At 45.3% G+C, this 14,127-nt stretch overlaps 1 protein-coding gene across 22 annotated transcripts in view; it reads left to right on the top strand.

Moving 5' to 3' along the window:
- The window catches only part of RASGRF1 (Ras protein specific guanine nucleotide releasing factor 1), a 306,382-nt gene that overhangs the window by 283,583 nt on the left and 8,672 nt on the right, over positions 1-14,127 (top strand). For 12 of the 22 annotated variants that reach the window (XM_077940100.1, XM_028851219.2, XM_028851218.2 and 9 more), the window contains 2 exons: positions 3,620-3,737; positions 5,398-5,466. In XM_077940100.1, coding sequence (XP_077796226.1) covers positions 3,620-3,737; positions 5,398-5,466 — 187 coding nt within the window. Of the gene's footprint in view, positions 1-3,619; positions 3,738-5,397; positions 5,508-14,127 lie in introns of all 22 variants that reach the window. The other 10 variants (XM_077940093.1, XM_077940092.1, XM_077940096.1 and 7 more) reach the window with 7 other exon arrangements.

The following is a 14,127-nucleotide window of genomic DNA, read 5'->3' as shown; positions in this document are numbered from 1 at the left end:
TTCCATTTAACATCATCAGGAGCATCTTGGTGGAAAGAAACATCCAGTTTGGGGGCTCCAAACAACCACAGGCAAGGTCAGGTGTCACCATGCATGGGAGTGCCACAAGGCCTTGCCCAGAAACCAGAAACAGCTTTCAGGCTAGGGGTGGGACACTTTCCTCTCTGCTCCCTAAAATGCTAGCTGCAGACCTGTGAGGGCTCTGCCAGAAGAGGAAGCCACCCCTGTATCAGCTCTGCTCAATAGGCAAGAGCTGGCCCTCACCCGAGAGAGGCCAAAAGGCCCATATGGAAGGTTCAGGACTGGCCTGTTGTTGGGTATCTTGCCTACAGGAAGCCCCAACATGCTTCCCTGTTCATTCAGAGGCTCGGTGTGGCTCAGTCCCCATGCCATGTCTCCCTGCAGGGCCCTCCAGCAGTCCTCTGTCCCACTCTGGCAACTCCATACATTTGCCCACATGGCTGTGAATTTCGGATGGGGGTGTGTGTGTGTGTGTGATTCAGTGTGCTCTCATCCCCTCTTTCATGGCCCCTCACTACAGAGCAAGCCTGTCCAACCTGTGGCCCAAGGGCCGCATGTGGCCCAGGGTGGTTTTAAATGCAGCCCAACACAAATTGGTAAACTTCCCTAAAACATTAAGATTTTTTTTGTGATTTTTTTTTCAGCTCATTAGCTATCATTAGTGTGTTAGTGTATTTTATATGTGGCCCAAGACAATTCTTCCAATGTGGCCCAGGGAAGCGAAAAGATTGGACATCCCTGCCATAGAGGTAGTAAATAGGGACAGAGGTTAGTACTGGGGCTGGGCATGCTACTTGCAAGTGATTCGATTGCAAATCCACCACCTTCCCACAACTGGACCATGACTCCCCATAAGTACCAGGGGAAGTCGACCCTCAGTGATCAGAGGACCTCGGATCCTTTTCACTGGTCTGGGTGTTCAGAAACCCCCAAAAGCCTTGAGAAACACTGAGTCCTTTGATCATTTGCAGTCAGCTCGCAGTCACCAGGCCTCCCGTTCTCCCTTCTATCCTTAGAGCACTCCATGGCTACCTGGCTACTGTCACACGTGCAGGTGGCAGGGTGAAGGGGGACAGCACCTCTCAGAACCCACTAGTCTACACTGCCACAGCCTTACAACCCCAGAGTTACTTCTCAGATCTTTGGATTATTTCTCCATCAGACTCATAATCCTGGGCTTCAGACTTGGAGAATGATGGAAAGGAAATGAAGAGCTGGCTGGGCACAGTGGCTCACATCTGTAATCTGAGCACTTTGGGAGGCCGAGGCGGGCAGATCACTTGAGCTCAGGAGTTCCAGACCAGCCTGGCAACATGGCAAAACCCTGTCCCTACCAAAAATACAAAAATTAGCTGGGTATGGTGGTGCGTGCATGTAGTCCAGCTACTTAGGAGGCTGAGGCAGGAGTACCATTGGAGCCCAAGAAGTCAAGGCAGCAGTGAGCTGTGATTGTACCACTGCACTCCGGTCTAGGTAACAGTGAGACCCTGACAAAAAAAAAAAAAAAAAGAAAGGAAATGAAGACCTGAGCATGTAATAATCATGGACTAGAAGGAATGGAAGGATGCAGAGCAGCCCCTCCAGTGGCTGGATGATCCTTACTCTTTTTTAATCACAAACCACAGTAAATATATATATTTGAAATTACAAGTCTGTATACAAATGCATATATGCATTACAGGAGAAAAAATTCCACAAAACAATATATACCTTTATTCCATTTGATGAAGTCAGATATTTTCTTTTTCACTTGTTATTTTTATTTGTTTTCAATTAAATAGAGATGGGGTCTCACTATGTTGCTTAGGCTGGTCTTGAACTCTTGGATGCAAGTGATCCTCCTACCTCAACCTCTCAAATCCCACTCCCTGGGATTACAGGAGTGAGCCACCACACCCGGCCCTTTTTGACTTTTTAAAAATTCTAGTCTACACCCTCTAAATTGATTTCAACACCCATGACAGGGTCAGCCCTACATTTGGAAAAACACTTTTGCCTGCTGTGTCCCTAACGCCAGGCATCTGCCTCCTTCACGACTTCGCCATACTGTGCCAACTGTACTTGTGTTTACCTAACAGCCTCTTTACATTAATTCACTTTTTCCCAAAAATATATAAGCAGGAAATTTTTATATCATGACAAATGGAAAACCAGCATACTTGCTGTAAATACAAGAATGCCATTAAAAAATATATGGTAAAAACAAAATAATGTTATTGAATTCTGGCCAAATACTGATGCTTGCCAACACTCTGATTCTGACACCTGTCGCTATTTGTTTAAAAAGATAAAATGTGAAAGGAGAATGGCAAGTGTCAAAAGTGTCAAAGTCACACTATCACCAAATGAGGCACTCTCCCTGAGCAGAAGGGGGAAAAGTAAAAATCCAATGTTTCTTACCACGTGAATTCATGTTATTTAATATTGTGCCTGTAAGTCACCTAAAATCAGCTGTCAGACCACCTAAAATTGTCTTAGCTGGCATCATTGCTTTATACATGAGGAGCCTGAGGACCAGAGAGGGAAAGGCCTGGCACGGGGTCACACAGTAGGCAGGTGAGGGACAAGGCCCAGGTTTCTACTCTTGCTCTATCATCCTCCCGGCCTCCCCTTCCTCCAGGTTAGCAGGGTTGCCAGGCGGCCATAAGGAGACAAAGGTGAGATGGGCTGGGAATGAGGGTCACTGCACTGTGCTCGATGATGCCACCGCATCTGTGTGCTGAGCTGAGAGGAGGTGGCAGAGCACTGGGGAGGAGGCCCCAGAAGGAGCTAAAGGGAGCCCTGCCAGCACATAACAGCTGCCAGGCTCCATCACAGCCTCCATCAACCCTTACCCAGCATCCAGCCAGGGGCACCAGAACATGCTGGGAAGGAGCAGTAACAGGAGCCCCTGCTTTGGACCAAAAATCAGAGAGGCATGGCCCATCACTCCAGGGGCCCCGCTCCCAAAGATGTAGTCCCCCAAGAGTCACCAACTATGGAAACTATCACCCAACCTCCTGCCCCGAAGCTACGATTACTTTCAGGAAAGTGATCTCAGAGAGCAAGGGTTCCCTGCCCTGGCACCCAAGCCCAGTGCTTAGGTGGGCGGGAGATGCCAGTGGAGACAGAGGTCTCAGGGAGCAGAGACAAGGGAGTCAGATAGGGTACTGGCAGGAGTGGGGTGGCTGGGGCTGCAGAGCCCTCCGGGAGGTGATTCAGGGGGCAGATCTGGATGGGAGAGGCTCAAGGAGAGAGAGGAAAGGTGAGTTTAGAGGGGCTGGTGACAGAGCCCAAGGACTGACTGGGACAGAAGGCAGACAGGTAGGGGAGGACCTTCTGGCTCGGGAAGGAAAGAGACAATTTGAGATGCCCCAGTGGGTATAAGAGGCCCCAGTCAGTACCATGTCGCCCTCACCACCCCAGAGGACTGGCCCTGAGACCCAGCTGACAGTCCTAGGCTTGTAGAATAGTCAGTCCTAGAGTATAGTGTGATTCTTGGTGACTACAAGTCCCTTTGCCTCTAGCAAAGCAAAAGGTGCATGCGGGATGTTCTGTTCTTGGTAGACGTTACCTTTTTTTAAATGAAAAACTTTTGTTAATTCCGTTTGCTTCCAAGTTGTGACCCACCCTGTGTCCCTTACCTGGGGATGTACCTCACCGACCTGGCCTTCATCGAGGAGGGGACGCCCAATTACACGGAAGACGGCCTGGTCAACTTCTCCAAGATGAGGATGGTGCGTTCCCCCCAGCCAGGCAGGGGAAGGGGGGTGTCGAAGCCCAGATGACTCAACCTGGGGCCCACCCACACTCTGCCCTCCAAGGCTCAACCCGCTGCATAGGGTGCCACCATTTGGGAGCCTGGGTCCAGCTTCCCAATGAGAGCCATCACTATCATTGATGAGCAGTTAGAATCTGGCAGGCCCTGAACCATGCTTTCACAGGCATTTCCTCCTCTAGTCCTGACAGTCTGAGAGGTAGCTGCTCTTATTCTGCACCATTCAGATGAGCAGACTGAGCCTGGGTGAGGTCAAGTGAGCAGCCCAAGGTCACCCCACAAGTAAAAGGCAGAGCTAGGTCTGGAGCCCAGGTCCAGGTGACTCCAGAGCCCCACACTGTTATTCACACCCATCTGTATTGTTCATATTGACGCTTGATGTGGACAAAGTAAAACCACTTACACAGCACCTCCTAAAAGAATAAGTTTCCAATTTTCCCAGAAAAATCAAGAACCTGGGATAAGGGATGAGGAGACTTCTCCCATCAGAAACAGGATTCTAACCGTCCCCTTCTGCCCTCTCACTTCAACTGGAAAGCCTCTACTTGCACCAGTTTTATATAATGGGCCTCTACATTCGATTTTTGTTGGATGGAAAGGGTTTCTTCAGACACCATCCTGAAGAGCGAAAGCCCCTTTTCATGATGTCTTGTGTACAGCAGGCACTAAGGAAGTGGCAGATGCCTTTAACTTTTGCTGGAGTCGTAGGGTTTTGTTTTAGTGATGTTAGGTAGCTTATGCCACTAATTAAAGGAGATTTTTTTCTTCTCTCAGTCACATAGTGTAATTCACCTACAGAATCTCGACAAGTCTTGGAAGCAGATTTCTGATTTAAGAAAAAAGAAAAGGCCGGGCGCGGTGGCTCACGCCTATAATCCCAGCACTTTGGGAGGCCGAGGTGGGCGGATCACAAGGTCAGGAGATCGAGACCACGGTGAAACCCCGTCTCTACTAAAAATACAGAAAATTAGCCGGGCGCGGTTGTGGGCACCTGTAGTCCCAGCTACTCGGGAGGCTGAGGCAGGAGAATGGCGTGAACCCGGGAGGCGGAGCTTGCAGTGAGCCGAGATCGCGCCACTGCACTCCAGCCTGGGCGACAGAGCGAGACTCCGTCTCAAAAAAAAAAAAAAAAAAAAAAAGAAAAAAGAAAAAAACATGAGGCTGGGTGTCGTCACTCACACCTATAATCCCAGCACTTTGGGAGCTGAGGCAGGTGGATCACTTGAGGTCAGGAGTTCGAGACCAGCCTGGCCAATATGGTGAAACCCCATCTCTACTAAAAATACAAAAATTAGCTGGGTGTGGTGGCATGCACCTGTAGTCCCAGCTACTCAGGAGGGTGAGGCAGGAGGATCGCTTGAACCCAGGAGACAGAGGTTGCACTGAGGCGAGATCACGCCACTGCACTCCAGCCTGGGTGACAGAGCAAGACTCCATCTCAAAAAATAAAACTAAAAACAAACACACATGATGCCTCCGTGGGACCTTCCAGGAGGCAACACGTATGGAATGAAGAGGCTGACTTCAGATTTCGCTGTTGGTGCCCCTTCAGTTCTGCAACGTGGGGGGTAGAACTAGGAGAGCAAACTGTGTTCTGAAACTCTCCTTCCTTCCCACAGATATCCCATATTATCCGAGAGATTCGCCAGTTTCAACAAACTGCCTACAAAATAGAGCACCAAGCAAAGGTAAGCTGGTGCCTTTTCCTGGTCACTTGCATGCTTTCACAGTGGCTCTGTCTAGGCCACCTTCACCCTATCCCCTCCATACCCATCCACTTTCCCTTCCAGAATTCTCCTGGGCCCAGCTCAAACACTATCCCTGTAAGGAAGCCTTCCCAAGTCCCTATTTCTTCAAATTGGGCCTGTGTTCATCTTGTGACTGTTGTCTGGTTTTACCTACCATAGGATGGTTTGTTTTCATGTCTAATCTCCCCCAGGGCAAGAGAGGCAGAGTTGATAACATCTGTTTCTGAAAGGTACTATGCTCACAAGTTACAAAATCCGCAGATACAAGGAGTGCACAGTGAAATGTTCCCCAGCCACCTAGTTCCCCTTCCAAAGGCAACATTTCCACCCATTTCTTGTGTCTAGGTCCACAGGCAGTCCATAAACACAAGCAGACTTTGCATACTATTCTCCAGCATACTATATACTGCTCAGTATCATTCTTTTTTCTCCTTCATAATATATCTTGGAGATCATTCTCTATTAAAACAGAAGCATCCTCATTCTTGCTTACAGCTGCAGAGGAATTTATTTATTTAGCCAATCCTCTGTATTGATGGTCATTTAGGTTGTTTTGATATTTTGCTGCTACAGACAAGGCACAAAGAAATACTTTGTACATCCAGAAACAGGCAGGGAGGGCCATAGGGTATGGATCCCAGGGTCTGTGCTGCTCTGAGGGCCTAGAGAGCCTTACTGGAGGAGGAGAATCTTGGAAGAGTTTTCCTGGTTGGGGTGGACATGTCTTTCTTGCAGAGAGACAAGCTTGTGTAAGGCTAAGTACAGTGACCCACCACCACCACCAAATGGCTGGCTGCAGAGAGCAGCATCAGACCTGGGACTTTGTCCTTAGGACCATAGGAAGCCCTGAAAGGAGGTTATATAATTGGACTAGTTTGCATTTTTAAAAGATTGCAAGGCCATGTAAGAGAATGGTTGGTCTGGAAAAAAAAAAAAAAAAAAAAAAAAAGTCTCAGCTCACCAAAAAGAAAAAAAATTGTTTAATAAAAAAGAATGGTTGTCATTTTAGTCTCATTTTATTATTCAAAGCCTGTGCTGTTAGCCCCATTTTACAGATAAAATAACTGAGATTTGCTAACCCAGACTCTTGGGCTATGACTTTTCTTTTCTTTTATTATTATTATTATTGTTGTTGTTTGTTTGTTTGTTTGTTTGTTTTGAGACAGAGCCTCACTCTGTTGCCAGGCTGGAGTGCAGGTACAATCTTGGCTCACTGCAACCTCCACCTCCCGGGTTCAAGCAATTCTTCTGTCTCAGCCTCCCAAGTAGCTGGGATCTGGGACTTTGTCCTTAGGCCCACGGGAAGCCCTGAAAGGAGGTTGTATAATTGGACTAGTTTGCATTTTTGAAAGATTGCAAGGCCATGTAAGAGAATGACTGGTCTGGCACACCACTATGCCCCAGTAATTTTTGTGTTTTTTGTAGAGACGGAGTTTCACCATATTGATCAGGCTGTTCTCAAACTCCTGACCTCAGGTGATTCACTCACCTCAGCCTCCCAAAGTGTTGGGATTACAGGCATGAGCCACCACACCCAGCCTCCAATCCTATGACCTTTCTTCTCTGCCCAGAGATATAGCATCTTAACCTCCTAGTGTGCAGTTCACAAAAACATCCAACTTCAGACACACCCTCAAGCACACCAGAAAATCAAGCTTTTATTGTTTTTCCCTTCTAATGTCCTTTGTGATTGATGTGTTGTTTGAGAATGTGTCTGTTTTTTGCCATGTCCTGAGAACTCATGATCTGCTTTATAACCGATAGCCATATCGAAGGAGAAAAATCGGTGGAGCAACTACAATTAGTTAAACTGGCCACTTTTGCTTTGCTTTCCATTCATTCTCTCACTCTACAAATATTCACTGAGCAAGTCCTACATGCCAAGCACTCTAATAGGCTCTTGGCTCAGCAGTGAACAAAACAGATAAACTCTTGGCCGTCACGAGCTTGCGTTCTAGAGGGAGATAGACTAAGAGGTAAAAAATATAATATGACAGATGATTATTACAACCATGGAAGAAATGAAGCAGGGGAGAGGAATGGGAGGTTGGGAAAGGAATAGGGGGCCGTGAGGTCCTAGAATTTTCTTTTCTTTTCTTTCTTTTTTTTTTTTTTTTTTTCGAGACGGAGGTCTTGCTCTGTCACCCAGGCTGGAGTGCCGTGGCGTGATCCCAGCTAGTTTTTGTACTTTTAGTAGAGACAGGCTTTCACCATGTTGGTCAGTCTGGTCTCGAACTCCTGACCTCGTGATCCACCCGCCTCAGCCTCCCAAAGTGCTGGGATTACAGGCGTGACCTAGAATTTTCAGTGTTGGACAAAACAGAAATAAAGGGCATCATGAGCCACAACATCACCTATGTTATGCATCAAAGTGCTTGAATCTAATCAGGAGGAACCAACAGACAATTTCAGAGTATGGGACATTCTGTGAGACAACTGGTCTGTAACTCAGTGGTATGCTAGTAAATGTTAAACTGGTTTTGGGGGTGGGGGATTGAGTCCTGATGTGTAGCATTATTTGCTGTTGAAGAGAAAAACGATTGGAATACTTGTTAAAAATGGTAAAATTGGAACACTTGTTTAAAATAGTAGGTTTACTCAAATGCAATAGAGGCCAAGACTGTTTCTTGGGGGAGAGAGATTGAACTCAGCTATAAATACAACAGGGACAGGTGGGGATTTGTAGTCAATGGGTCAAGGAAGGGGGTCAGTGGATGGAAAATTACTAAGAGGAGATATCAAGAGTAGGGGAATTCTTGCTAAACTGGCCTAACGAGGTTTTTATTAAAGTCAGGCCAAGGACTTCAGATATCATTCTTCAGAATGAAGAATTTGATCAGATATCAAGGTGGGGGAATTCTTGCTAAAGGCAAGCCAAATTTGAAGCCTACGTATGAAGAGGTCTCAGAGGAGCCTGGTAGGTGATGCTGGCAGGGCCACTTTCAAACCACCACCTGGACATCACTGAAGCAGAGTTGGGAACAGAGGCTAACAATTGGCACGTGCAGGCTGGCATGAGCCAGCTCCAACACACTACTGCATATACTCTTCAAAAATATCAATGTCTTTTAGCAATAAAATATTTTCAATTAAAAATATATGTATCGGCTGGGAGTAGTGGCTCACACCTATAATCCCAGCACTTCAGGAGACTGAGGCAGGAGGATCACTTGAGCCTAGGAGTTTGAAGCGAGCCTGGGCAACATAGGGAGATCAGAGATCCTGTCTCTAGCAAAAATCATAGTAATAATTAGCTGGGCATGGTGGTGCGCACCTGTAGTCCCATCTACTCAGGAGTCTGAGGCAGGAGGATCACTTGAGCCCAGGAGTTCAAGGCTGTAGTAAGCTATAATTGCACCACTGCACACTAGCCTGGGCAACAGCATGAGGCTTTGTGTCTAAAAACCAAACACACACACACGCACACACACACACACATATCAATGTCATGAAAAATAAAATAAAAAAGACTAAAACACACAGGCTGGGCTCATGGTGAGCTTTCAATCCTAGCACTGTGAGAGGCAGAGGCAGGAGGTACTTCAGTTCAAGAGTTCAAGATCAGCAACATAGTGAGACCCTGTCTCTATAATGAAAAAACATTTTTTTTTCAAAAAAAAAAAATACTAAATCATATGACATCCAAATGCAATGTGTGAATGTTGATTGGATCTGGGATTTAAAAAAAAAAAAAAAACAGCTGTAAAGATTATTTTATTCATTAAAACTTGAAGAAATTTGAATATGATCTGTGCATCAGCTAATTTTATTTTATTGATGTTAAATGTCCTAGGTGTAATGATGTTACGGTTATGTAAGAGAATGTCCGTGTTCTTAGGAGATGCATGACTGAAGTATTTAGTGGGGGAAGCATTACACTATTTACCTTCAAATGGTTCAGCCCTCAGAAAAAGGATTATACATATATGTTGTATGCATAGTTTTTATATTTTTTAAATAAAAAGTTGGCAGGAAAACAGACAACAATAAAAGCATTTACCATGGAAAAACAGATATAAATACTGGAAGGAATATGTAAAACAGGACTATCCACTAGAAATATAATGTAAGCTACATATGTAACTTTAAGTATCCTACAGGGCCACATTTTTTAAACTTTATTTATTTATTTATTTATTTATTTATTTTAATTTTTTGAGACAGGATCTCACCCTGTCACCCAGGCTTGAGTGCTGTGGTGTGATCTTGGCTCACTGTAGCCTCGACCTCTCCTGACTAGCTGGGACTGCAGGCATTCACCATTACACCCAACTAATTCTTTCATATTTTTTGTAGAAACAGGGTTTTTCTGTGTTGTCCAGGCTGGTCTCCAACTCCTGCCTCAAGTGATCTGCCTGCCTCGGCCTCCCAAAGTGCTGGGATTACAGATATGAGCCACTGCACCTGGCCTGTTTTTTGTTTGTTTGTTTGAGACAGGGTCTCACTCTGTCACCCAGGCTAGAATGCAGTGACACAATCATAGCTCACTGCAACCTTGACTTCCCCAGCTTAAGGTATGACCACACCCAGCTAATTTTTTATTTTTTTATAGACAGGGTCTGCCAATGTTGAACTCCTGGGCTCAAGTGATCCTCTCGTCTTGGCCTCCCAAAGAGCTGGGATTACAGGTGTGAGCCACCATTCCCAGCTTCATTTTTTTTAAAGCAAAAAGAAATAGGTAAAATTAACAATAATATATTTTACTTAATACAATATATCCAAAAAATTGTCAGTTCAGCATGTAATCAATATAAAAATTGACTGAAATATTTTACTTTATTTTATTCATACTAAATTTTCAAAAATCCAGTGTGTATTTTACACGTCACATCTTAATTCAGATGAGCCCTGTTTCAAGTGCTCAGTAGCTACATGTGGCTAATGGCTGCTGCACCGGATTTGGGGGCTAAGAACTGAAAATGGCTATCTCTAGAGAGCCAGGCCTGGCGGCTGAGAAGGGGCAACAGAGAATTGCTGGTTTTCGTTATGAACTGTTTAATGCTACTTGGCTTTTTTAATTACATAAAATAAGATATAAATCAACTTTAAAATAAAAAGAAATAAAAATACAATTTAAAAACAAATAGTCCCGGGCCTGGCATGGTAGCTCCCAACCAAAATCCCACACTTTGGGAAGCCAAGGCAGGAGAATTGCTTGACGCCAAGAGTTTGAGACCAGCCTAGGCAACACAGTAAAGGCTCCCAACTCTACAAAAACAAAAAAACCTGAGCCAGGCATGGTGTCTCATGCCTGTAGTCCCAGCTACTCAGGAGGCTAAGGCAGAAAGATCACTTGAGCCCAGGAGGTCGAGGCTACAGTAAGCCGTGATCGTGCACTGCAGCCTGGGCAACAGAGTGAGAGCCTGACTCTATTTAAAAAAATAAATAAGTGCTCATGGTCTGGTAGGGAAGCTTTGAGTTTGGGGGCATGGCTCTTAGATGATAAAAACACGGTGATTTGAATAACAAGATCAAACATTGAATCCATCAGCTTAAAGCACTAAGGGAATCAGGCCCAAGCCGCCAGGGTTCAGAATGGCTCTTCCGCCAATTAACAGCAGCAAGCCAGAACCTGCTCAGCATCTCCAAGGCTCCTCCCTCTGCCTTATTCAACACCAACCAGCCCCCACTCAGCCCACTCCCACATCCCATGAGCTTCTCTCAGTCGACCAGGGAACACCTGGGTTCAAATCCTGGCAAAGCCACTCACCAGCTGTGTTACCTTCTGCCTCAACTGTAACATGAGATTCTTTTATTTTTGAGACAGAGTTTCACTCTGTCACCCAGGCTGGAGTGCAGTGGCACGATCTCGGCTCACTGCAACTTCTGCCTCCCGGGTTCAAGTGATTCTCCTGCCTCATCCTCCCAACTAGCTGTGATTACAGGTGCCCGCCATCATGCCTGACTAATTTTTGTATTTTTAGTAGAGACGGGGTTTCACCACATTGGCCAGGCTGGTCTCAAACTCCTGACCTCAAGTGATCCACCTGCTTTGGCCTCCCAAAGTGCTGGGATTATAGAGCCACTACGCCTGGTAACATGAGATTCTTATACCAGCCTGGGATGGGTTGTTTTTGATGATTAAATATGACAACCTTTGTGAAAGGACTTTATAATAAGCATTGCTGTCTGATGCAAGAACTCGTGAATACATGAGTAACAGTTGGTTTCTGGTCTCCGTGGATGGGTGAGGGGATTTTGAGGGCCTGGTGAGGGGGTCTAATGTGGCTAAAGAGGGAGGTTGTTGGCAACTGCATGGCTAGAGCCCCTGCTTTGGAGGCAAGAACTTCAGGGAAAGAGCAGAGGTGTTTAAAGGCAGTGGGTCTCCAGTGTCCATGCGTATCCAAATCACACCCACCAAAAAGAGTGAGTTGTACTGTATGTACCTTTTTTAAAGTAAAACAATACTCAATGCTTGACGAGCCTACTCTGCTGATAGTGTTGGCCATTGATAAACACTGTCTTGAAAGAAATATGAAAAAATGCAGTAAGGAACCCATGATCCTTCTCCTAGGGATTTACACTTTAAAAACTTAGTTAAGGCAAAAGGCTATATTCTAGAAGATCTTCATTGCAACATTTATTTTATATATAAAATAGCAAAAAAAAAACCTGAAAACAACTGGTCAGGAGTTCTCGACCAGGCTGGCCAGCCTGGTGAAACCTGTCTCTACTAAAAATGCCAGGCATGGTGGTGCACACCTGTAATCCCAGTTATTCGGGAGGCTGAGGTGGGAGAATTGCATGAACCCAAGACACAGAGGTTGCAGTGAGCCGAGGTCGCGCCACTGCACTCCAGCTTAGGTGACAGAGCGAGACCTCGTCTCAAAAAAAAAAAACAAAACCTGAAAACATATCCAACATATCTTACATACCCAATAATAGGGAAAGAGGTTAGTAAATATAGTGCAAGATGGTGCAGTCTTACAGCCACTAAAAAGTGTAACTTTGGAGATTTTGTTATGGAAACATGGACATTTTTCCTAATAGTATAAGTGAAAGCATACCAAGTGCTATCCATTCCGTAGGTACAACTATGGAAAAGTACTTTTGTATTTTAAGAACTAGACGATCACACACAAAAAAAATGAAAACAGTTATTTTAGAGTGGTGAGATTACGGGCTTCTGTTTTTCTCCAAAAATGTATTTTATATTGTTACATCCTTTCTTCTACAATAAAAAATATTAAGACAAAAGTATCAACATAACTCAGCAGTATTTGAGGGTCTGTGTTTGTGTGTTCATCCAGCCTGGGAACCACAGAGTTGCCATGTGGATCACACAGGGCTTATCCAGAAGGTACCATGGTCACAGTGGGCCCTGGAAAAGTCTCAGAAGTTACCAACAAAATTTCAGGGTTTTCTTCCATCTCCTGCTTTTGTCTCCTTAAACTTTCCCTCAAGCTCTGATGTGCAATACAAATAAATATTACTGACCAGGGCCAGTGGCTCACGCCTGTGATCCCAGCACTTTGGGAGGCCAAGGCAAGCGGACCACGTGAGGTCAGGAGTTCAAGACCAGCCTTGCCAACATGGTGAAACCCTGTCTCTACTAATAATACAAAAATTAGCCAGGCATGGTGACACATGCCTGTAATCCCAGCTACTTGGGAGGCTGAGGCAGAAAAATCGCTCGAACTCTGGAGGCGGAGGTTGCAATGAGCCAACATCACATCGCGCCACTGTACTCCAGCCTGTGTGACAAGAGTGAAACTCCCCCTCAAAAAATAAATAAATAAATATTACTGCTCTTCAGTCTTCTTTCATTAACAGCTTTGCAATGGTGGTATATGCTGCCAGTCTCCCTCGAAAGTACAATGTCTTAGGAAAATTAGCCTGACTTAGCCAAGTCAGGTCAAGAGTTCGACATCAGCCTGGCCAACATGACAAAACCCTGTCTCTACTAAAATTGATCCTGCACATGCTCACTATGGAGGAAACTGATCAGTTTGCTGATCCCCAGGGGGCTTGGGAGGTAGAGATTCATGCGTCCTAGAAAGGACTGTTCACATGATGCTACTATCTAGACATAAAAGACTATTTCACACAGTCATAAAATCACCATGTCTTTATCAGTGGGTGTAGGTTAAACCAGACTGTGATATCTAAAGTCATCTTCCTAGAAGTGCTGGGTATGAGCTGCTAATCGGACATAGTAATCACTTTATCTGCTATCAGCATAGCAGACAGCTGGTTCCATCCTTTATAGTAGCAGAGTCAAGTAGCCAAGACAAAAGCAGCAGACTTTATTTTTCTCAAGCAGCTATCAAAAGATTCCCAAACATATAATAAGAAAATTTGGCTAGGCACGGTGGCTCGCACCTGTAATCCCAGCACTTCGGGAGGCCAAGGCAGGTGAATCACTTGAGGTCAGGAATTCAAGACCAGCCTGGCCAACATGGCAAAACCCTGTCTCAACTAAAAATACAAAAATTAGCCAGGCATGGTGGTGCATGCCTGGGATCCCAGCTACTCAGGAGACTGAGACAGGAGAATCGCTTGAACCTGGGAGGCAGAGGTTGCCATGAGCGCAGACTGTACCACTGCACTCCAGACTGGGTGACAGAGCAAGATGCTGTCTCAAAAAAAATTTTTTTTTCT

Source organism: Macaca mulatta, chromosome 7 (genome assembly GCF_049350105.2).
Source record: "Macaca mulatta isolate MMU2019108-1 chromosome 7, T2T-MMU8v2.0, whole genome shotgun sequence".
Lineage (NCBI taxonomy): Eukaryota > Metazoa > Chordata > Mammalia > Primates > Cercopithecidae > Macaca > Macaca mulatta.
The sequence above is the reverse complement of the archived record's forward strand: the minus strand, read 5'-3'. Positions and strand labels throughout refer to the sequence as shown.